General features: G+C 43.8%; 1 protein-coding gene across 6 annotated transcripts in view; it reads left to right on the plus strand.

Annotated features, from left to right (window-relative positions):
* The window catches only part of NR3C2 (nuclear receptor subfamily 3 group C member 2), a 331,046-nt gene extending 308,312 nt beyond the window's left edge, over nucleotides 1-22,734 (plus strand). For all 6 annotated transcript variants that reach the window (XM_074377623.1, XM_074377630.1, XM_074377640.1 and 3 more), the window contains one exon: nucleotides 19,989-22,734. In XM_074377623.1, the coding sequence (XP_074233724.1) occupies nucleotides 19,989-20,144 (156 nt within the window). In that variant the 3' untranslated portion in view covers nucleotides 20,145-22,734. The remainder of the gene's footprint in view (nucleotides 1-19,988) is intronic.
* The last annotated feature ends 1,560 nt before the right edge of the window (nucleotides 22,735-24,294 follow it).

The raw sequence follows: 24,294 nt of genomic DNA on the forward strand, positions 1-24,294 counted from the left end.
GTTTTGAGCACATCTATGGAGACTAGCGCTGACCCTTTCAATGTGGTAACCACTGGGCACAGATGGCTACTGACATGTAAATTTAGTAAAATTTAAAATTCAGCCCCCAGTCACACGAAACCACATCCCAAGTGCTCAGCAGCCACGTGTGGCTAGTTGCCAGCATCTCGGGCAGTGCAGATGGTCGTATTGGACAGTCCTGATCTAGAGAGTCTGTTAGAGGAGGCGCAGAGGGCCAGTTAGGATCTGGTGCAGGACGGGGGCTGGGGGCTAAGTTAGCGCAGGGGCAGGGGGACAAGGACATAGTCAGGTGGTCGGATGGATGGCTTTTGGTGGTGGATAGGACGTGGGGGTTCAGAGAGGACGGAGTGGGTCTAAGATGACCCTCAGGATTCAGGCATAGATTGGTGGGTGGGGCAGCACCAGCACTGGGGCTGGGTGGTGGTGGGGGTGCAAGGGGAGGAGCTTTGTGGGCAGATGATGAATGTGGTTTGGGTGCACAGATTTGAGGTGACCAGGGGAGACGGCAGGTGAGCTCAGGGCTCTGCGGAGATGAGGATGAGGAAGCGAAGTGCTGATGCCCCTTCAGGAGGTACTGCACGTGGTGGTCCCTGAAGCCTGGGGGGCGGGGTCAATAGAACTGCGTGGGTGTTGTTTTGGCAACATGGTGGATAGAACTGAACCCCGGGGGAAGATAACCACCAAGGAACCCAAAACGAGAAGGCACCACAGAGGTGAGACAGGGAGACAAAACAATGAACACAGAGGACAAGCCAGAAAAGTGTGTCCCACACTGTGCGAACGAGGGGTCAGCGGGGCGGAAGCTGCGGACAGGTCAGTTAGCAACCAGTCTGAAAACCTGTTCAGTAACCATAGCAACGAGGAGGAAGGGCTGATTGGTTCGGCTTGTGCTGATGCTCACGAGGTTTCTGGTACCTCTGTCAGAAGCCACACAGCAAACAGGGAAAACAATAAACTTAAAAAAAAAAAAAAGTCAGGTGTTATCCAGTAAAACTGCTTTAATAAATAGAAGTACGAGTCTTTCTGGGATGTGATGGCATGCATGTAACAGGAGCGTTTTGAATGTGGTTGAGAGAACTTGCAAAGTTTTGTGCTTATGTGTTTCAGTACAGCTAAGAAATCACAGTGGCTTAGCAAACTTTATAAATAACCCCCAAACAAACTTTATTATGGACCTAGACCCATGTATGAGTAATTTTGAATCAGTGGAAGCTTTATTATATATTATATACACATATGTAATGTACTGTTTACATGTATATGTGCTACTTAGAGAGAGAGAGATCTGTAGGCAGATGGATAGGTGAGTGTTAGGCATTGAGGAGCTGTAGATATACATGTGAGAATTTGGTAGCAAAGGCCGCCATGATGCTTCCGAGCTGATCTTGCGTTTCAAGTCATGGTTTTACTGGTAATACTGGTCCTGAGTCCTTTCTCACCCATCACTTTCACATTACACCTTAAGTATCATGACAGTTAATCTCCACGTGCAGCCACAGAACGTCATCTCCTTTGGTCTTCTGTGTTTGGTCTTGGTTTTCTGTGGCTGATTTAGGGCAAAATCTGGGTTGTTTCCTTACCTTGGAAAAGGGTGAGTTAAAACACTTAAACATTTTCAGTGGCTCATGTTTAGACTACTTAAGATAGTGCATACCAATTGCTGATCAGACAGCACTCTAAGATGCAGTTGTAAAAGAATATGAAAACAAATATATGCATGTATATGCAAGACTGGGACACTGTGCTGTACACCAGATATTGACACATTATAACTGACTACTTCAATTTTCAAAAACAGGTGTAGTTGTATTGGACTTTAGAGAAGTGAGAAAAGAAACTTCAGTATAGGAGTTTGTCATTCCTTTTTTCTTTCAATTGTGGTAAAACACACAAACATAAAATGTACTACTTCAGCTATTATTAAGTGTACAGTTCAGTAGAGTCAAGTACATTCACACTGTGGTGCAGCCAATCTCCAGAACTCTTTATGTTGCAAAACTGAGACTCTAGACATGGAAACTCCCATTTCCCCTCCCCCAGCCAGAAAGCCAGCATTCTCCTTCCTGTCTGAATCTGACTGCTCTAGGCACCTCATGTATGTGGACTGATACAGTATTTGTTTGAGCCTGGCTTGTATCATTTAGTATAATGTCCTCCATCGTCATCCGCGTTGTAGCATGTGTCAGAACTGCCTTCCATTCTAAGGTACATAATACTCCATTGTGTGTATAGACCACACTCTGTCTCTATGCTGCCAACAGACTCTTGGGTCTTGGCTATTGTGAATAACGCTCCTATGGACATGGGTGTGCAGATATCTCTTTGAGACCCTACTTTCCATTGGGGGTTGGTATATACCTAGAAATAGGATTGCTGAGTCATCTGATAATTCTGTATTTAATTTTTTGAGGAACCTCCACAGTTTTTGACTTTCCCACCAACAGGTCGTAAGGGTTCCAATGTGTCTACATCCTGACAACTTGTTACTTGCTGGGTTTCTTTGATAGTGGCCTTCCTGATGGGTTTTAAAGTGGTATCTCATTGTGGTACTGGTTTGCATTTCCCTAATGATTAGTGATACTGAGCATCTTTTCATGTGCTTATTGGCCGTTTCTATGTGTCCTCTGGAGACTTGTCCAAGTTCTTCGCCCATGTTTTTAATTGGTTGTTTTTCTGTTGTTGAGTTGTAGGAATTCTTTATTCTGGATTTTAACCCCTTATCCAATATATGATTGGCAGTTATTTTCTCCCATTCCATGGGTTTTGTTTGTCTTGGTGTCAAAGTCTTTCTCCTATGAACTTATAATGATAATAGACAATGGTTTGTTTCTTTTAATCCTTAGCTGGCAAAAGTAAAAGTTATATCTGATCCCAATTTATTTAAAGAGAGGCAGGGAAAAAGCATTATTTCTTATAACCATTCCTTTGGCCTCATCATTGATTTTGTAAGTTTCATAAGTACATGCACAGGACGTGTGCTGCTGTTCACAGCTGGTTTTGGAAATCTGCAAGAGAATAACGTGCTGTAGGAATGCGGGGGAGAAACTAGGACCTTGTCTTGTGTGGGGAGGTTAAAGGAATTGTGCTTTCCATTTCTACCTGATTCGGTGAGATTTATGATCCCTCAAGGCTAGCTTTCTGGAAAAAAAAAACAAAATTTCAGATAGAAAGAGCCACTGAGGGTCCTGGAAGCCATGCTCCTAGAAAATCACGTCCGACGTGCAGGAACCTCCTCCTAATCTGAAACTATCTAGGGAAGATTCTGGAAACCGATCTCATTGTCTAACACCTGTGTCAGTAAATCCCTCTCACCCGAGGTGGCCTCAGTCTCTCCTCTTTCAGTGTAAAATACCTGTATAATACCTGGGATTTACCTAGTGCCTTTCTTCCTAATGCCATCAGTAAATCCTTCTCATGCCTCCATGAGGCAGGGATGACTAAATATTACGATTTACACTTAATCACCTCCTCTCAGTTCCTTTCTCCATTTTGAAAAGGGAATAATAGTCATATTTACTCATTTCTTTACCCTTTTTTATGAGAGAGGAGAATTAAGGCAGGGAGGGATCACACGCATTTTCCCTGGTCCCTGAAGTGAGGCAGGCCCTGAAGGCAGGAGCGGAGGCGGGCACGGAGCACCTGTGGGGGGCGTCAGGCAGAGCCAGCCCGGCACCTGGTGAGCCCCGTGGTTCCCCGCGGCTCAGCTGTCACTTCAGAGCCCCGCACATAAAAAGGCCTCACTCTTGGCTCAACGTGCTGCCCTTGCCATCTTGAAGTTCTTAGTAAATTTTAAACAGGGGGCCCAGGTTTCATTTGGCACCAGGCTCCGCAAGTAATGCAGCCTGTCCTGGGCTCAAGCTAATCGACTTAAGATCGTGTTGCTCAGAGGAGATAATGAGAGTGAAGAGCCTTGGTCAGCCATGGTGCACTCAGCACGTGTGTCTGTGGAAGAGGGCAGTGGGGCCACACAGGGCAGAAGGGTTCAGTGGAGCAGGGCACGAGGACTCGGAACAGGAGACTCGCCGATCCACTGGAAAGGAACCTTAAAACTAAAGCCAAACTAGACACACACACAAAGAGTGAAGAAATTTCACAAGGGAGAGAGACATTGTTAGGCAATAGGAAAGGGGAGTGTTGATATCCCAGAGCTGTTTTAGACTCAGGCAGATCAGTTTAAAGGACCAAGGATGAAAGGGCTGGGAAGATGCCCGTTGATCAGTTTTGTTTATCAAGGTCATGGTTAAAGGGACGAGAAAGGGTATATAGTTTCACACCAGCTGATCATCATTGTGTACAAAGTCCGTATTCATGAGTTTGCCTACTAGTTAAAATGTATTTGTAACCCTCAAGTCAACACTCATGGCACTTTCATGGTCATTTACAGACTTGCACAGAGCATTATAACAGGAGTTAAAACGATGCTGTTAGCTGTGAGTTAGGTGTTGAGTCAGCCACGTACATTGAATAAGGTTTCTTTACACAGAAACACACATGAAACAAGGTTATGTATGGATCGTTTAATGAAAATGTTGTGACCCGTAGCTCACAGGAACCTAACCCTGCATTTCCCTAGGAGCAAAGTTTCTGTATTCGCTAATTCACTGTAGATAATGACTTTATAGAATGTAATCCTGCAAACAGTGAGGATCAACAGTAAATGTGTGTAACCTGCAGGGACTAGAGTCAAAGGGAAATAACTCCTAAACCAATGGCAGATAATGGAAGATGTGAGTGATGGCAGCTCTCCACTTTTTTGTGTGTGTGTTTAATATATTTTCTTTGAAGTGTAGTCAGTTTACAATGTTCTGTCAATTTCTGGTGTACAGCACAATACTTCAGTCATATAGGAACATACATATATTTGTTTTCATATTCTTTTTCACCATAAGTTACTACAAGATATTGAATGCAGTTCCCAGTACAAACTTGTTGTTTATCTACTTTATATATAGTAGTTAGTATCTGAAAATCTTGAACTCCCAATTTATCCCTTCTCACCCCCTTCCCCACTCTGGTAACCACAAGTTTGTTTCCTGTCTGTGAGTCTGTTTCTGTTCTATAAATATGTTCATTTGTCTTTTTTTTTAATTAGTCCACATATAAGTGATATCATATGGTATTTTTCTTTCTCTTTCTGGCTTACTTCACTTAGAATGACATTCTCCAGGTCCATCCATGTTGCTGCAAGTGGCATTATTTTATTCCTTTTCATGACTGAGTAGTATTCCATTGTGTAAATATACCACAACTTCTTATCTGGTCATCTATTGATGAACATTTAACTTGTTTCCATGTCTTGGCTATTGTAAATAGTCCTGCTATGAACATTGGGGTGCTGGTGTCTTTTTGAATTAAGGTTCCCTCTGGATATATGGCCAGGAGTGGGAATGCTGGGTCATATGGTTAAGTCTGTTTTTAGTCTTTTGAGGAATCTCCATACTGTTTTCCATAATGGCTGCACCAAACTATATTCCCACCAACAGTGTAGGAAGGTTCCCTTTTCTCCAGCATTTATTGTTTGTGAACTTTTGAGTGATGGCCATTCTGACTGGTGTGAGGTGATACCTCATTGTAGTTTTGATTTGCATCTCTCTGATAATTAGTGATATTGAGCATTTTTCTCATGTACCTATTGGCCATTTCTGTGTCTTCATTGGAGAATTGCTTGTTTAGGTCTTCTGCCCATTTTTGGATTGGGTTTGTTTTTTTTCTTACTAAGTTGTATGAGCTGTGTATATATTCTGGAAATTAAGCCCTTGTCATTTAAAAGACAACTTCTGGAGCCTTTAAGTTGGACAAACCCTTCAGTTACCTCGTTCAACCCCCTTACATACAAGGATTCTTTCTAAAGCATTTCCTGAGGGCTCGGAGAATCTGTATTTTATTTGGAAAACCAGATCTAGCCACGACTTTTTTTCACCCCACATTTACTATTTCTGAAGTCAGGAGACATCTCATACTTGACTTATTTATTTCAGCCAGCAACCAAAACTTGCTCTCCCTTAGCTATTACTAAATCTCTGGCATGCCTTCCAATCCAGGGCCAGCAGACTTTTTTCCATCAAGGACCAGCTGGTAAATGCTGCAGGCTTTGTGGGCCCCAGAGGCTTTGTCACAGCTACTCAGCTCTGCCTTTGTAGCATGAAAGCAGCGACAGATAATATCTAAGTGAGTGAGCATGGCTGTATTCCAGGAAAACTTTTTTCCTATAATTTTTGCATGTCACAAAATAGTCTCTTGATTTTTTTCCAACCATTTAAAAGTGTAAAAAAAAAAAAAAAAAAAAAAAAAACCTTACAAAAATGATTAGGCCAGATTTGGCCTTGGAGGCCCTACTCTGCTGGCTTCTGATTCATTCACTGGTGTCAACAGAATCAAAGGAATAGATTCGGCCACCTTGGTGTCTACTGTCTTATCCGTACTTGGATCAGAAGAGGCCTTTAGCCCTGGCCAGTGGTGTCTGCCCCTTTATTGCTCAGTGTTCCTTTTCTTCAGGAGATTGAAGTAAAGGTTTAACTGCTTCATCTTGATGGAGCCAGATATTAAAGTTGGTAACTTTTAAATATGAATTGGTTTAGATTTTTACAGTGCTCAGTGTAGTGTACTTGTGCAAGAAAGATCTAGGAAATAATGGAAAACAGAATTAGGAAAAGTTCATACTTCTATATACAGTAACGTGCCAGTGCGTTCCAGGCACAACCCTTTCATTAGATTTCTTTTGTTCAGCAATGTTCTAATTATCCCTTTATCTTTAAGCTCCACTTTCTGCCTTTCCATTGTGTCATTTTTCTTTGTGGGTTTCGCATGTACAATAGACCTTATTCACAAGAAGGCGGAGCTATGATCTAGAACGAGGCTTGTAATACAAGGAAACTTAAAACAGGGTGGAAATTAAATAAATTCAAGTTAAAAAAAAAAAGTTAGAAGGAAACTGAACCCATCTTGCTTAGCACAGCATCCAAACGACATGTTTTGAAGACTGAATGTTTATCACTGACTGGAGAGCAATGACTGGTGTTGAATTTTTTATAAAAATGGTGATGAAGGACAAATTAAAATGTAATCTCAGATAACAGTCAGATGCTACAGGGTTGGGGGCAGAGGTGAGTTTTCAGAAATACCTTGGCTTTCCTTGAGATTCTCCTTCCCACCCCAGCAGCCAGCCCATTCCTACCCGGGCACCGGGTCTGGCCCAGTTTATTCCTGCACCAGCCGAGGGTCAGGAACCAGCCCTGTGAAGCCTCATGGTACAACCCTGCCTTCCTCACTGGCCAGGCAGCGGGGCCTCTCTGGAAGCAGGGTCACCGGGGGAGCACAGCTCACAGCAGAGCACACAGCCCCACTGAGCCTTGTCTCCTGCTGTGGGGACACACTCGAATCCAGATGCCCATGGCCATGTGGGCTGGCCCTCGGCAGAGGAGGGCAGTTTTTTGAAATAGGGAACCAACCAAAGCTACCCCTTCCAGCTGGCAGCTTTGCTCAGGGCCCCAGAGCACCCCACTAAGTTCCCCCCAAAGCCTCCCACAGCTGATGCCCCAAGTGTACTCACCTCTAAGCTTTTGGCCAAGAAATGCCTTTTGGTGAGTATTTAAAAACTGATTGTTTTAGATACTTTTCTGATGGTACCTTTTTTTTAATTGAAATATAATTGATATATAACTCTGCAAGTTTAAGGTATCCAACATGTTGCTTTGATACATTTATGTATTGCAAAATGATTACTACCATAGCATTAGTTAACACCTCCATCATGTCACATAATTATTTCTTTTTTGTGGTGGGAACAACTAAGATCTAGTCTCTAAGCAACTTTAAAGTTTATAAAACAGTATTGTTGTCTATAATCACTGTGGTGAGCATTAGATCTCTAGGACTTATTTATCTATAGGTTGCAAGTTTGTACCCTCAAACACCTCCTCCCCAATTCTCCCATCCCCCTGGTAACTACTGTTCTACTGTTTTTATGTTTGGCTTTTTTAAGAGTCCATATTTAAGTGAGATCATACAATACTTGTCTTTCTCTGTCTGGCTTATCTTGCTTAGCATAAAACCTTCCCAGCTCATCCATGCTGTTGCAAATAGCAGGATTTCATTCTTTTTGATGGCAGAGTAATATTTCATTGTGTATGTATACAACATCATCTTTCTTCATTCATCTGTTGCTATTGTGAATAATGCTGTAGGGATCGTGAGAGTGCATATATCTCTTCAATATCCTGTTTTCATCTCCTTCAGATATTTACTTAGGATTGGAGTTGCTGGATTGTGGGGTAGTTCTAGTTATATAATGTTTCGGGGAACCTCCATTCTGTTTTCCACAGTGGCTGAACCACTTTGTATTCCCAGCAACAGCAGTGCACACATGTTCCCTTTTCTTCACATCCTCAGTAACACTCTCTCTTGTCTTCTCAGTGATAGCCATTCTAACAGTGATATCTAACAATGATATCAGTGAGATCTTGGATATTAACCACTTATCTGATACACGGTTTGCAGAGACTGTCTCCCATTCTGTAGTTTGCCTTTTCTTTCTTTTTTGATTATTTCTTTTGTTCTGCAGAAGCCTTCTAGCTTGATGGAGTTGTTGTTGTTAAACTTTGCTTTTGTTACTTATGCTTTTGTGGGTATATCCAAAAAAATCATTGCCAAGACCAGTGTCAGGGAGCTTCTTTTCCTATGTTTTCTTCTAGGATTCTTACTGAATCAGCTCTGATGTTTAAGTCTTTAATCCATTTTGAGTTAATTTTCGTGAGTGGTGTAAGCAGGAGTCCAGTCTCATCCTTCTGTGTGTGGTTTTCTAGTTTCCCCAGCACCACTTGTTGAAGAACCTGTGCTTTCCCCATGGAGTGTTCTTGGCTCTCTTGTCAGGTATTAGTCGATCACATATGCAGGAGTTTATTTTGGGGCTCTCTTCCTGGCCCATTTGTCTGTGTCTCTATTTGCCACACTATTTTAATTAATACAGCTTTGCAGTATAGTTTGAAATCAGGACATGTGATGCTTCTGACTCTCAAGACTGCTTTGGCTATTTTGAAGTCTTTTGTGGTTTCATACAAAATTTGAGGATTGTTTTTTCTATTTCTGTGAAAACTTGGAATTTTGATAGGGATTGTATTGAATCTATAGATGGCTTTGGGTAGTATGAACATTTTAACAATATAAGTCTTTTGACCCATGAAAACAGGATCTCTTCCCATTTGTTTGGGTCTTCAGTTTCCTCAGAGTCATGTAGTTTTCATTGTGCAAATCCTTCACTTCTCTGGGTAAATTTATTCCTAAGTATGTTATTGTTTTGAAGTTACTGTGAATGGGATAGCTTTCTTTTTCAGATGTCCCACTGTTAGTATATAAAAGTGAAACTAATTTCTGTATGTTGATTTTGTGCCTGCAGCTTCACTGAATTTGTTAATTTGTTCCAAAGGTTGTGGGTTGAGTCTTTAGGATTTTCTATATATAGAATCATATCTGCAAATAGAGATCATTTTACTTCTTTTCTGGCTTGGATGCCTTTATTTATTTGACTTACATAATTGCTCTGGCTAGGATTTCCAGTACTTTTATCAGTTAAGAGGGGTGAGCGTCCAGCATCCTTATCTTGTACCTGATACTAGAGCAAAAGCTTTCAATTATCTCCATTGAGTATGATGTTAGCTGTGAGTTTGTCAGGTATGGCCTTTATTATGTTGAAGTATGTTCCCTCTATACCAAATTTGTTGAGTATTTTTATCATGAAAGGATGTTGTATTTCATCATATGCTTTTTCTGCATCTATTGAGATGATTATATGATCTTTATTTTAATTCTGTTAATGTAGTGTACCACATTTATTAATTTGCATATGTTGAACCATCCTTGCATCTCAGGGATGATTTCTACCTTATAATGTACTATTGAATTTTGCCTGCTAATCTTTTGTTGAGAACTTTTGCATCTATATTCATCAGGGATATTGGTCTATAGTTTTCTTATAGTGTCTTTGGCTTGGTGTCAGGGTAACACTGGCCTGGTAAAATGAGTTTGGAAGTGTCCCCTCTTCTTCAGTTTCTGGGAAGAGTTTGAGAAGTATTGATATTAATTCTTTAAATGTTTGGTAGAATTTGCCAATGAAGCCACCTGGTCCAAAGTTTTCTATATTTGGAGATTTTTGATTACTGATTCAGTCTCCATACTCGTTACTGATTAGTTCAGATTTTGTTTCTTCTTGATTCAGTATAAGAAGTTTATATATTTCTAGGAATGTATTCATTTCTTCTAGGTTGTCCAACTTGTTAGCATATAATTATTCATAGTAGCCTCTTATGATCCTTTGTATTTCTGTAGTATCCATTTTAATGTCTCCTCTTTCATTTCTGATTTAAGTCTTCTGACTTTTTTTCATAATCTTTTTGAAAAACCAGCTCTTACCTTCATTTTTTTTTTCTATTGTTTTTCTGGTCTCTATTTCATTTATTTCTACTCTGATCTTTGTTATTTCCTTCCTTCTGCTAACTTGGGGCTTAGTCTGTCCATTTTTTCCCCTTGCTCCCTTGAGGTGTAAAGTTAGGTTATTTGAAATGTTCTTAATATATGCATTTATCATCATAAACTCCTCTCAGAACTGCCTCTGCAGCATTCCAAAGGTTTTGGTATGTTGTGTTTCCATTTTCACTAGTTTTGAGATTTTTTTTTAATTTCCCTTTTGATTTCTTCTTTGACCCACTGGTTGTACAGGAGTGTGTTGTTTGATTGCTACATACTTGTAGATTTTCCAAGCTTTCCTCTTGTTGATTTCTAGTTTCATAACATTGTGGTCAGAAAACTACTTGGTATGATCTCTATCTCCTGAAGTCTGCCGAGACTTATTTTGTGTTCTGTCATATGGTCAGTTCTGGAGAATGTTCCACGTGTACATTAAAAGAATGTATATTCTGCTTCTGTTGCATAGTATGTTCTATTAAGCTCTCTTTGTACTAATGCCTGGTTCAAGTCTGGTGTTTACTTCTTGACTTTCTGTCTGCATCTATTCATTGCTGAAAGTGGGGTTTTGAAGTCCCCTACAATTATTGTGTTGCTGTCTACTCTGTCAGATATGTTAGTATTTGCTTAATATATTTAGGTGCTCCAATGTTGCATGTGTATATAAGCATAATTATGTTTTCTTGATGAATTTACCTCTAAATCGTTACATACTGACCTTCTTTGACCCTTGTTACCATGTTTAGCTTAAAGTCTGTTTTGTCTGATAAAGGTATAGTCACTTCCACTTTCCTTTGGATTCTACTTGCATGGTACATCTTTTTCTATCCCTTCACTCTGAGCCTGTGTGTGTCCTTAAAGTTGAAGTAAGTCTCTTGTAGGCAGCATATAGTTGGGGTTTGTTTTTTTTTTTTACCCATCCATCCACTATCTTTTGATGATGAATTTAAATGATTTACATTTAGAGTTATTGCTTGTATAGAGAACTTGGTAATGCCATCCTAGTCATTGTTCTCTGGTTGCATTGTGTTTCTGCACACCTTTGTGATGGGTGATTTTCCATCGTGGTATGCTCCATTACCCATGTATCTACCTGTTATGCGTCTACTCTAGGTGTTTTGGTTTGTGGTTACTGTAAGGCTTACGTAAGACATTGCATAGATAGAACAGTGCATTTTAAGTTCAGGGCAACCTAACTTCAGTTGTCTACACAAGCTCTACCCTTTTACTCCCCCTTTTATATTTTTAATGTCATTATCTACCTCTTTTTATATTGTGTATTTAGCAAATTATAGTTACCGTAATTATAATTTTAATACTCTTTTCCTTTGACCTTTAAATTATGGTTAAGTGGTTAACACACTATCCTGTTACAGAATTGGAAAATGCTAAGTCTTCCTCTATATTTGCCTTTACCGGTGTGTGTACATTCTTGTATGTTTTCATGTCACTGATTAGCATCCATTGATTTCAGCCTGCAGTATTCCTTTCAGAATTTCTTGCAAGACAGGTCTACTGGAGATGAACTCCTTCAGCTTTTGTCTGTCTTGGAAAGTCTTTTTGTCCTATGTATTTGAAAGATAACTTGGCCAGATAGTTCTTGGTTGGCAATTTTTCTTTCAACACTTTGAATAAGATATTCCACTCTTTCCTGGTATGTAGAATTTCTGCAGAGAGGAGTTCTTTTGTAGGTTATAATATTTTTTCCCCTGGCTGTTTTTAGAATTCTTTACCTTTGATTATTTGATAGTTTTATTATAATGTGTCTTAGAGTAAGTCTTTTTGCATTGAGATATTAAGAGTCATTTTGGAACTTTGTGAACTTGGATGTCCATTTCTCTCTTCAGGTTTGGGAAGTTCCCACCTATTATTTCTTTAAATAAATTTTCTGCCCCCTTCCCTCTCTTTACTTCTTCTGGAACCCTAATTTTTCTAATACTTTTGGTTTTTTTGATGGAATCCCTTAAATCACATAAGCTTTCTTCACTCTTCTTTGCTTTCCTTTGAGTATCTCAGAATCTTCCGACTCATGTTACTGAAGGCAACTATGAGGACAGACAAACTGAAACATCAAAGTTTGGAGCAGAGAAGGGTTTACTGCAGGGCCGAGCAAGGAAGATGGGGTGGCTCATGCCCAAGAAAACGCTGAACTCCCCAAAGGATTTCACCAAGCACATTTAAAGGCCAGGTGGTGGCGGTGGGGCAAGGGGGAGGTATGTTGCAGAATATGTTATCAGCTCGTGCACAATCCTCTGATTGGCTGAAGTGGAGGGAACAGGGCACTCAACAGTGTCAACCCCCTGGGTGCTGGAAAGTCTGGGGGCTATGCGTTCTTGATCATCAAGTAGCTAACTTCTTCCCTTTAGCGGTGGTTTTAAGCACCTGAAAAATTTGGGAAATATATATGAGACACTATTATCTGGGTACTTCAGAGAGGAGCTGCAGCAGAGGGTATGGGGGAGTGAGTGGTCTGACCCTGGAGGGCCCCACAGGGTCCTGCTCGGTTATAGTGATTCTTCCATTTGTTCTGCTCCACTGCAGATGCTGTCTATAGCATTTCTTCATTTCAGTCCTTGAGCTCCTAAGCTTTCTGCTTGGTTCTTTTTTTATGATTTCTGGTTCTTTGGTAAGTAACTCATTTTAAACCTGTATTTTTTCAGGACTTTGTTGAATTGTCTGAGTTTTCTTGTAGCTCTTTTGAGTTTCTTCAAAACAGCTTTCTTGAATTTAGCTAGATTGCAAAATTCCATGCCTTTGAATTCCATGCCTTTGAGCTCAATTATTGGAGAATTATTATCTTTCGGTGATGGTATATTTTCTTGACTTTTCATTTCTTTGTAGTACTGCATTGCCTTTTTGTTTTTTGTGGTTTTTTTTGCACTGGAAGGGGCAGATACCTCCTTCAGTTTGTGCTAGTGTGCTAGTTGAGTTCAGATGGGGTATTCTGTTCAGTGGTGTTCCTGTTGTCTGGGGGTTCTCTTTTTGCTTTCTCTGTGGCAGAATCTTCAGCTTTTATGTCGTCTCTGATTCTTACAGCTCACCAGGCTGGCTTCTGGACACCTCTCTTGTCTTCCAGGAGGCGGTGCTATAGCTCAAGTTTGTGGCTTCTTGCTGGCCACAGAGTAGGGGAAGGTGTAAGCTTAGCACTCAGGGCTTTAGTGGGTAACTGGGGACCCTCTAGGGAGATCCTCAGAGGCTCATGGGTAGGTATTAATGGGTGTGTGTCACTTTAATACCCTTTGATCTTATTTGCTTCTTTCCCAATCTCCTCCCTCCCCAAGTTTTAGAGGTCCCACCTTAGTACTCTGCTGCTTGAGAGAAACAGGTTCTCCAGCTGTGTCTGTCCTACACCACTGGGGTAGCTGGACAAAGGTTGCTAATACTGTTACCGAGTCCAAACTCGTTCTGCTCGCCACACAACAGGCCAATAAATCAGGAGACGAGGTGTCGGGGCAAGGAATAGCAACTTTATTTGGAAAGCCGGCAGACCGAGAGGGTGGAAGACTAACGTCTTGGAGAACCATCCTGCTCTAGTCAGAATGCAGGCTCCTTTTATTCAAACAAACAGGGGAAGGGGGTGTGGTTGGTGGCAAACTTCTTGGTGTAGGAATTTTTTTGTTCCTGCAGCCGTCCACGTGGGCCAGGTCATGATGCTCCTGCAAAACCTCCAACAAGACAGAAGTTATTCTCTATGAGTGTAGAGCTAGCCAGACCAAGCCTAGGAAACAGGGCGCAGGGTTAAAGCCAAAGGAACAGATCTAATATGGAGTCAGATCTGTTCTTTTCTATTACAATACCTGATAATTTGGACTCCTGCAGCATTGCCTCACAAGGGCGGGGGCAGTGCTGGTAAAGTTTTTTCCATTTCCATTTGTTTTTATTGCTCCAATGGTATGCTGGCTTTCTGCAGTTTCTCTCGTCAGTGGGTATCTGCCCAGGTCAGCAGCCTCCAGGTATTTTCCCGACCATGGCAGGATGGGCTGGGGCAAGTTCACTGCTCTGCCAGTTCCACAGCCCATGGCAGGGTCCCCCTGCCTAGCACCAGAGGCACAAGCGGGCAAGACTCCTCCCGGGGCCCTTTGTAGGTGGTGATGGATCCCAGAGCCCCACAACCGTGCTTTTGTTCATTGATGAGTGACTAATTCTTTGTTAAAAGGGGGGGTCAAAAAGGAGGACCCGTCTTATGCTGCCACAATGCTAACATTACTGCATGATGGTCTCTTTCTTTCTCTCAGTTGTGTGTAGGCCTTCCGAACTCTCCTAAACTCAGCCTTTAGGAGAGCTCAGCGGAGAAGCCACACTGCAGGGTTTGGGTTTTTAGAGGGAATCCCTAAGTAGTGGTCTAACCTTGTCTTCTGGGTATTGAAACAAATGCTGCTAAATTGCCCGGGGAGGGAGGGGGTCCTTTGTTACCTCTGACCACGTTACCATCACATTTTGCTGAGACACCAGCAGCCATGCAGGGGCCGCCGCCTGTGCACACGCCAGCCTGCCCCGCCCTCGCGTGCGCTGGGGAGAGGCTGGGGCTTCTGGCTGCAGGCCAGGGCCCTTACGTAATCACTGTGTGTCATCTTCCAGTGTTCACGAGGCTGTCGCAGGAACACCTGGGGTAAATGCTTGTTGGCACAGTATTTAGAGTTGAAGCTAAGTATTGTTTGTCCCTAACCCTATGAATATAGCTGGCTAAAATTCTGATCTTTGAAAATAAAGCTTCAAACCTTCCCCCAGTGCTGATTTCAGGCAAAAGTTTGATCCTAACTTGGAGAAAGTTGTGGAGTTGGCAGCAAAGTAGGCTGTCAAAACCACACCGACCCTGCTTCAGAGAGGCTATTGTCATTCAGGCATTCCGTCACTGCTCACAGATGGTGTGACCTTAGAACAGCAGTGCCAAACCCTCCCTGCATGGCACCCAAAGAGACCGTAGCTTGTGGTGGGGACAGGGCACAGCTCCTGGCCAGCCCTTGGAGATGGCTCTGTGGAGAGAGGGGGGGAAGAGGTACTGACAGTGCCCAAGAGCTGCAGTGTCCCCAGTTGCACTGTGACCCTGACGTCAGGCTGGAGAAGTTATGCTGAGCGTCCAGCAGAAGTTCTGTGGTCCCAGCAGATGCATCCTGTACAGAGTGAAAAGGCAGCGAGTGCACGCACAGGGCTTTCTCCGATTACTAATCACATGGGCTCTTAGTATTTAGGGTTCCTGCCTTGCCGTCTAGCCTGGTATCTACCAGGAAAGCCAGGCTGGGAGTCGGTATAGCGACTCCCCCCGCCCCCCCACCCCCAGCCTGGCCATGTGTCTCCTTGAAGGCATTCGTGCTGAGGGGCCGGCAGGGCAGAGCTGCTCTCTCTGTCGTCATGACCATCCCTCTAACTACAGAGAGCAGTGACCGGGCATACAAAGTCACATTAAACCTTGGTATAAACAAAGCAAAGGACATCAGAATGACAGGGAGAGATGAAAGGTGTGTACTGATGAAAAAGGTGAGCTTCATGTATCAAGGTCTGCATTATTTACTTAGTGCCACTACAAATGAATAGGCCCATTTGACTTACTCAGTTTTTGTTTTGGTTCATTGATTAAAAACTAGCAACCAGCTGCCATTAAAAAGTACTGCCATAAGTTGTTCCTGAGCACTTAGGAGGGAGTCAGAGGAACACAGGCAGCGGGCCAGGCAGCCAGAGCGCTGAGTCCCTCAAACCCGCAGCAGGGCTGCATGCGTGGCTCCTGCCTTCAAGGAGCTTGTAGGCCACTACGGGAGCTGTTAGGTGGGAAACACGTAAGAGATGGGAACCACTGGATAAAAGAGAAGGTGGGGACAGCATCCTAGGAGAGGAAGGACTCCTTCCGGCTGAGGCTCCAGGTATGTGGAGTTGGAGGGCTGTGGAGAGTGACTGCAGGAAGGGGGGGATCCCTGACAGAGGGTAAGAGACTCAGAAACAAGCAGAAACCAATACTCACATCATTTGAAAAGCAGGTGACGGCACGTGCATCACACCGGGCTGTCCTTGTGTCTTCTGGCTCCTCTGGGCTCAGGCAGAGGCCCCACCTGCCTTGCACCAGGAGACCCCCATGCATGTGTGTGGCGTGACCGTTAGACACTTCACAGCGACACACCCATTTGGCTCAGCATCCCTGCTGACCCAGTTCCACATATGACTCCCCGGGGGCCTAGTCTCTACTGCTTCGTGCTCTGACCACCTGCAGCCCCACCCTCTTTGCACCCTGCTTTTTCCAGTAGGGATGGTGCCCTTTCCCGCAGCAACAACCCACCTCAGACATCTCTCAGGGATCCATGGGTCCTGGCGCACTGGCTGTGGGGGGTGGCCCTTGTCCTCCTTGCCCAGAGACTGGGGCCACCCGGCTTTGATTCTCAGATGATCCCTGACCTCACCAACTGCAGCCACTGGCTCAGGCCTTGCTGGGTTGGGGTCTTTAGAGGTTTTTAGCCTTCTAAGGGCAGGTGGGCCAGGCTGTTGGGGCCCCCTGGGCATCTTGGCCACCCCAAGAGTTAGGCATGAGTCCTTTCCTGGGGTGGTTGTGGTGACAGGGTTCCCCCCTCCAGGTGTTCACAGGGTCAAAGGCCCAGCCCTGGCTGCCAGCCTGACCCCACGTGCCCCAGGAGAGCCCCCATCCCCCTGCAGCTGGTCAAGGCATCTGCTCTGAACAGAAGCCCTGGGTGTAGGAAACGCCAGCCCCAGGTTAATGTGCAGGGTCCGTGAGGAGTGCCCAGCCCCGGCCTCTCTCTGGTCTGTTTCCCCAGCACCTGCTAGGTGATGCTCACGTGGGTGTTAAATACAGGGGCAGGGGACCTGTCCCCCACCAGGGTGCTCCCTGCAAGCTGCCTCAGGTTCAAGAGCTGATTCACTCCGCTCCGTATCTCCTATCACACGTCAGAATCAGCAGTGCTGTCACCTGTTTACACACAAGCCCTTACGCAGCCCTGGCCGTCCAGGTAACGTGTGTCGGTTATCAGGGAAATCAGGTTGTCAGCCAACAGGCAGTGCCTCACGAGCCCCCGCTGCTCTGAGCACACTGAGTGACCCACCTCCACCCTTTCAGGCCATGTGCCAAGGCCACCTTTCCACTCCGACCACCTTCCTCCTCCCCTTCCCAGTGCCTGACCCAGAGCAGGTGCTTGGTCACTGGGATGGATGGACGAGGAGGGTGAGTCGTGGGTAGGACCTCGGCCTCCACCCCAAACGCTCTGAGCACCGGGAGCTCTGGTCTCTGGACGAGGGCCAGCCCCAGCCCCAGAGCTGGGAAGGGTGGGGCTGCCGGGCTGTCCTACTCAGGGACTGATCTGGCCTAGAAACTCGGATGTCTAACCTCAGGTTAAAATTTCAAAGTGAAAAACAGACCCACAGGTGCCCACACGGAGAGACCTCAGGGGCTGCAGCAAGAGCAGAGACCAGGGTGAACTTACACTGTGTCCTTCACACCCTCGGCCCTGGCCCTCTGCCCCATGAGGCTCGTTTGTGGCAGCCCGGCTAGAGCCCAGGATCTGGCTTGGCTTTTAGCTCCCACAGCCACTGGCCCATCACCGGGGAAGTGAAGAAACTTACCCTCCCAGTTCTGTTTCCACAGTCTCCTTCCTGGAAAGGCCAAACACAAAGTGCTCCCATCTCGCCTTTTCTAGAAGGGAGGCCTGAGGACCAAGTTACACAATGACCCAGAGCAGGTTTTGCTCCTGCAGTGCCTCTCAACACCGTGACTAAGAGCTGACATACGCTCAGCACATCCTCCACGCCAGCCCCCTGACTCCGCCTCCAGCAACCCTGTGCAGCAGGCACTAGTATTACCCCCCCTTGCACAGGTGTGGAAACTGAGGCACGTCATTTGCTAAGCAAGCACGTGTGTGTGTGAACAAGCCCAGAGCAGACCCAGTGGCTCGTGCTAGTTCCCAGCTTCCCATGGGCACACAGCAGCCAGTCCTTGGAACCGACGGAGGGAGAGAGCAGTCTGCAGACCGAGGGCGTGTTCAGGCACAGACAGAAGCATGAGATGTTTCTCCCACTGACTGTTTCTTGATTCCTGGTTTGTAGTGAAGGCCTTTAGCAGTTATTTATTAACCAACTCAAATTAAGCCTGCTAATTGAGTTTAAAAAATTCCTGAGGGAAAGTTACAGATGTCTATTCACCAGAATCTCTTTAAGACTACAGAGTTACTTTATGACATGTAGTATTAATATTGTCTGCTTTAACACAGTGGGAAATGACCCAAAGTCATTTTTTTTCCCATAATAGGATATGGAATTAACTGAAGAAAAATGAGAATATATACTTTCCAATTTGAAATTGTATTCCTAGTAATTAGAAGAGAAATGAGTAATGCTATACTGCATTTGTGGGTGGTGGTTTTTTGTTTTTTTAACTTACCAAATTGGGAGTGGCTCAGGTCCAGGAGGATGGACAGGTCCTTGGGTCACAGAGTTGGAGAAATGGCTGGATCGGTGAGAAGACATAAAAGTGCTCCTTGATGTTTTCATGCTTTCAAAGTGGCTGAAAATGGATAAAGAAAATTTGGTGTATACACACACATACACAATGGAGTATTGTTCAGCGGTGAGAATGAAGGAAACCCCACCATTTGCAACAACATGGACGGACCTTAAGGGCATGACGCTAAGTGACATAAGTCAGGACTAATACTGCATGATCTCACTTACCCGTGGGATCTGGAAAAGCAAACTAATAGAAACAAGGAGTAGAAGGGTGGTTACCAGAAGGTGGGGGAACGAGATGTTGGTCAGAGTACAAACTTCTGCTTATAAGAGGAGAAGTTCTGGGGATCTGGTGTACACCACGGCGACTAGAGTAACAATGCTGTATTACATACTCAAAAGCTGCCAAGTGAGATCTTAAAAGTTCTCATCACAAAAAAGAAATGTAAGTATGTAACGTGATAGAGGTGTTAATCATTTTGCAAACTGTAAGCGCATCAAATCAACCCTTTGTACACCTTAAAATACACAAAGTTATACATCAGTTATATCTTAATAAGCCAGGGGTGGTACGGAGAAGTTTCAGCCCTGCCCCCAGCTCAGGACTGGGAGCCTGAAGGGAGACAGTGGCGAGATGAGGGGCCAGGGGCTGCCCCCCTGCCAGCCACAGCTCCCTCAGCAGGGCCCAGCGCCTGGATCCAACGACATACACACCTGCCTGCCCCACACAGTTCACCCATTTCGAAATGAGAATTGGATGAAAGCAGTTTGGTGACCCCACCACTCTGCACTGTTACTGGCCCTTTTGCCACCAAGACAGTTAATGTTCAACCATGACATAGCTCTGGTTTGAATCTGTTTTATGTAACAGGCATATTACATGCATCAGATGTGAACACCCGTCTTCCTCCACCGGGACAGGCGACTTGGCCACCTTACCTCGCTTGGCAGCCTTGTAGACATGATCGGATTTCCGAGTGTTGCTCTGAGCTTGCACCAGAGTTGGGACACGGAGGGGCCTGGGGACAGGGTAGGGATCGGGTCTCGATGTCACATCCCCTCTGTCTGTGTTGCAGCTGGTGAGTGACTTGTTGGAATTTTGCTTCTATACCTTCCGGGAGTCCCAGGCCCTGAAAGTGGAGTTCCCAGCAATGCTGGTGGAGATCATCAGCGACCAGCTGCCAAAGGTAGAGTCCGGGAACGCCAAGACCCTCTACTTTCACAGGAAGTGACGGGAGACGTCCCACCAAAAGAACTTTGCCTTAAGTTTCCCCATGTTATTCCACACCTACGAAGGACCCAAGAAAATCACATTTTTAACACAGGATGGTTGATTCCCACTTGTTCAGCAGTTTCTCAAGTTGAAAAATCACGTCCAGGGTCCGGAGGCGGGCGAGCAGGGTGACGTGGATTTGGCGACACCTGTGCAGTCTGAGGAGTTCTTCCCTCTCCAACCTCCCAGCGCTTAGAAACACGTTCCTGTTCCTCTGGATGAAAAGCCATATCTAGTCAATAACTCTCTGATTTTGATATTTTAACAGATGGAAGTTTTAACTCTGCCATGTAGTTTCTGGTATCGTTCGCTTGTTTTAAGAGTTCAATGACTAACGAACTTTTTCAAACTCACCCTTGGTTTGCACATAAAACGTATAGTCAATATGGGGCATTAATATTCTTTTGTTATTTAAAAAAACAACAAAAAAAAAGAAAAACATATACAGATTCCTGTTGTGTAATAACAGAGCACGTGGACTGGACTAGCGGCCCCATCCAGGGCTCTTCCCCGCCCACGTCTTTCTGCATCACTGGTACCCACACCCTCTAGCGTCCACTTATTATTTAATTAGAATGGGTAAGATGTTAAAACAAATGCCTTGGTTTCAATTTCTAGTATCTATTGTGTTGGCTTTACAAATAATTTTTGCAGTCTTTTGCTGTGCTGTACATTACTGTATGTATAAAATTGTGAAGGACCTAAAATAAGGTATAAGGAACTTTTGTAAATGAGACACATATGAAAAAAAAAACTTTAAAGGTTAATAGGATGAATGGGAAAGTATTTTTGAAAGAATTCTATTTTGCTGGAGACTATTTAAGTACTATCTTTGTCTAAACAAACAAGGTAAAAAAAAATTTTTTTTGTAAAGTGAAATGTTCTGCATGCACCATGAACCGTTTACAGTGTATTTAAGAAAGGGAAAGCTGTGCCTTTTTTAGCTTCATATCTAATTTACCATTTTACAGTCTCTGTTGTAAATAACCACACTTAGACCTCTTCGGTTGTCTTTAAGCCTTTCTACTCTTTCTGTACCTTTGTTGTCCTTGGTCTCCCGCGTGGGGTGTTCGTGGGACTCGAGCACGTTTTCCGGCTTCTGCTCCATCCTCCTTCCATCGGGGACGGCGCATGGTGGCACCTGCAGCTCCCTGAAGGCATCATTTGCCAGCACACCCATGAGAGGATGTCCTGGGAGTGCCAGCTTTGGAAAAGCTGTCTCTTTTCCTTTTTTCCTCCAGAAGCAGAATCCACTCCAGGAGAGTGAGACTGGAGACGCGATGGCTCAGAGTGCATCTCCTCGTCCCACTTCAGAAAAAATCATGTTTTCTCCTTTGGGGGAAAAAAAAATTCCACACACTCTCTATGCCTGCAGAAGGTGAAATGTTCACTTCCAGTCTGGGAAGGGGGCTTTGCACTCGGGGAACTGGTCATGGGAACACGTAGGTCACAGCAGGACACACTGAGAAGATGCTTTCTGGCACAGTTCAGTTGAGACAGCGTGGAGACCGCATGATCACTATAGGGTTTTTAGATTTTTAAAAGGTAGGTTTTAAAAATCAATTTTATACATAAACAGTTTCGGGGGAAAAAAAAAAACTACAGATCATAGAAGCAAGACAGTGGCACTAAAAATTTTTAATTCACTAATCTGTTTGGCACTGATGCAATTTATGGCTTTTCTCTTACCCCAAATCACAAACATATATATCTTTGGGGAAACTTAGTATGATTGCACTAAACTACTTTGAATAGAGGCCAAATTAATCTTTTAAAAATGATGCTAATCATCAGGTACTCAGTGAAAACTGTATTATTTTCCAAAACCTAAAAGTTGTAGCAGAAGAAGCCCAGGGCCGGGAGAAGGCAGCGTTAGGGTCAACACTTTTTCCCAGGGTTCACCATGCGGGCAACATTACCTTGTCTTTTGGAAGACACCTGCCTTACGCACGGGGGAACCTGTGAGAGCTGCACTCAGACGGAGGAGTTTTTCTTACCTAATTTGCAATTTCAGGAATTTAATTTATAAGCAGATCTTTAAATACCGTCAACTTACATGCACAGCAATATGAAAGTCACACTCGGAAGGTGATGAATACACAGCATGCAGACTGGGAGTTTCTAGAAAAGAAATGGCTTAACCAGAGCAGCTTGTAGCTCAGACTGACTTTTTACGAAATCAGAACTGCAACCTAACCAGATTTGGGATAGAGACGGTCTGCATCAGCTTTTTCTATTAACAAAGTTACTGGCTCTTTGTGTGTCTCCGGGTAACTTTGCTTGGTCAAACAGCAAAGCCATATTCTAAATTCACTGTTGAATGCCTGTCCCAGTCCAAATTGTCTGTCTGCTCTTATTTTTGTACCATATTGCTCTTAAAAAATCTTGGTTTGGTACAATTCATAATTCACCAAAACTTCTTCATATAATTAAAAAAAAAACACACTAAATTAGTTTAAAATGAAGCAATTTATATCTTTATGCAAAAACATATGTCTGTCTTTGCAAAGGACTGTAAGCAGATTACAATAAATCCTTTACTTTAATCACCTGTTGTTTTGGAAACAGTTCATTTGCACGTCTGTAGGAACACGTGGATTTTGTGCCCTTCTAAAATCCTGATTATATGCCTGTCTGCCTATACCCAAGATGGAGTCACCATTTTTCCCCCATGTTAGAAAGCCCTGTGTTAGCCACATATTAATCATCCCCTTTGGGGACTGGCTAGATGTCGTGTTTCTTACTGCTGATACTTGGCTCCCTGAAATACCCTGTAACAATTTTGTAACAGTGATTGCTTCCCATGTCCCTGCTAAACACTGCATGTACATGGACTCATTTATCTTTCCAACCATGTGGACACTTGTTCATTTTACAGACTTTGAGACTCACCTGAGTAGACCAGATGTCCCGTCTCATTCCCAGATCTTCCTGCATGCAGTGGGGTCTTGCTCCAGGTCCTCTTGGGTTATCAAGAGACTCAGTTGCCCAACAGCCGCAATGCAACTCACAGTCCTTTCAGGCTGCTCCGCTAGATCGCACTCATTAATAGGGACCACAAAAGAGCAGTAAGCAATTATCAGCTCACTTAAAAACTAGAAAATACCTCCCACAAGAGAAATTCATATCCATTTTTAATGTGATCGGTCAAACCAGAAGACTCTTTGAGAGTTAAACACAATTTCACTTTAACACAACTGATAACATATTTCTGAAACACAACATAGCCATGAAACAAAACATAGCCCAGGAAAATAAAAATTCATTTAAAAAACTTTTGAGTTGTGTGCATCAATTTGTAAAACATCTATTATGAATGAAGGTAAATTTGTATCTTAAAGTGTATGCAGTCTGAACTATCAGGGAGTAGGGTTTTTCACAGAGAGCCCCTCACTTCAAACAAGCCATCAAGGACTGTGAGGCTGCCGAGCTTGTGGGTGGGAGGTCCCACCGATGTGCACCCTTGGTTAAAGCAGGCGCCCTTCCTGAATAAAGCAGGCTCGGGCTTGGGTCAAGTGTGACTATATTTCTAAGAATGTCTAGAAGTGCTCTCAGGCCCAAAGAATCCAGCTACACATTTAATAATCACTAAGAACGAAGTGTCGGCCACTGAGACAGCCAGCCACACTGTATACCAAAGCAGTAAAAATTATGCATAGTGATGCATATATAATTAGGAGTTTGCGTCTGAATGATGAATGTCCCTCAGGCAAATAGAAAACATCGTTCCTTTATGTTGAAGTCAGCTCCAACGTACTTTCTGATAAACTATAAACTGCAAGTGTACAACAGACCAAAATGACTTGATTACAAGTATCTCCGACACTTGAATTTCAAGTCATCCAGTTGCTGGTACAGCAATTTTCTTGGAAATAAAACAAGTGGCTTCCCAACAGCATTGAAGAAGAGAAGATTAAGATAAGAACTTAACATTCAGCATGGACCAAGACTGGATCCAAAGCGAAGTCAGTGATGGGGCAGAATAGCAAGACATCCCAAAACTGAGTGGTTTAAATCAACCATCGTTTATGATTTCTCATGAGTTAGCAGGCAGGGTAGGGGGTGTGGGGTTCTGCTGATGCGGCCAGGCTCAGATGGGTCGGGCCAGT

The sequence above is a fragment of the Camelus bactrianus genome, chromosome 2 (genome assembly GCF_048773025.1).
Source record: "Camelus bactrianus isolate YW-2024 breed Bactrian camel chromosome 2, ASM4877302v1, whole genome shotgun sequence".
NCBI lineage: Eukaryota > Metazoa > Chordata > Mammalia > Artiodactyla > Camelidae > Camelus > Camelus bactrianus.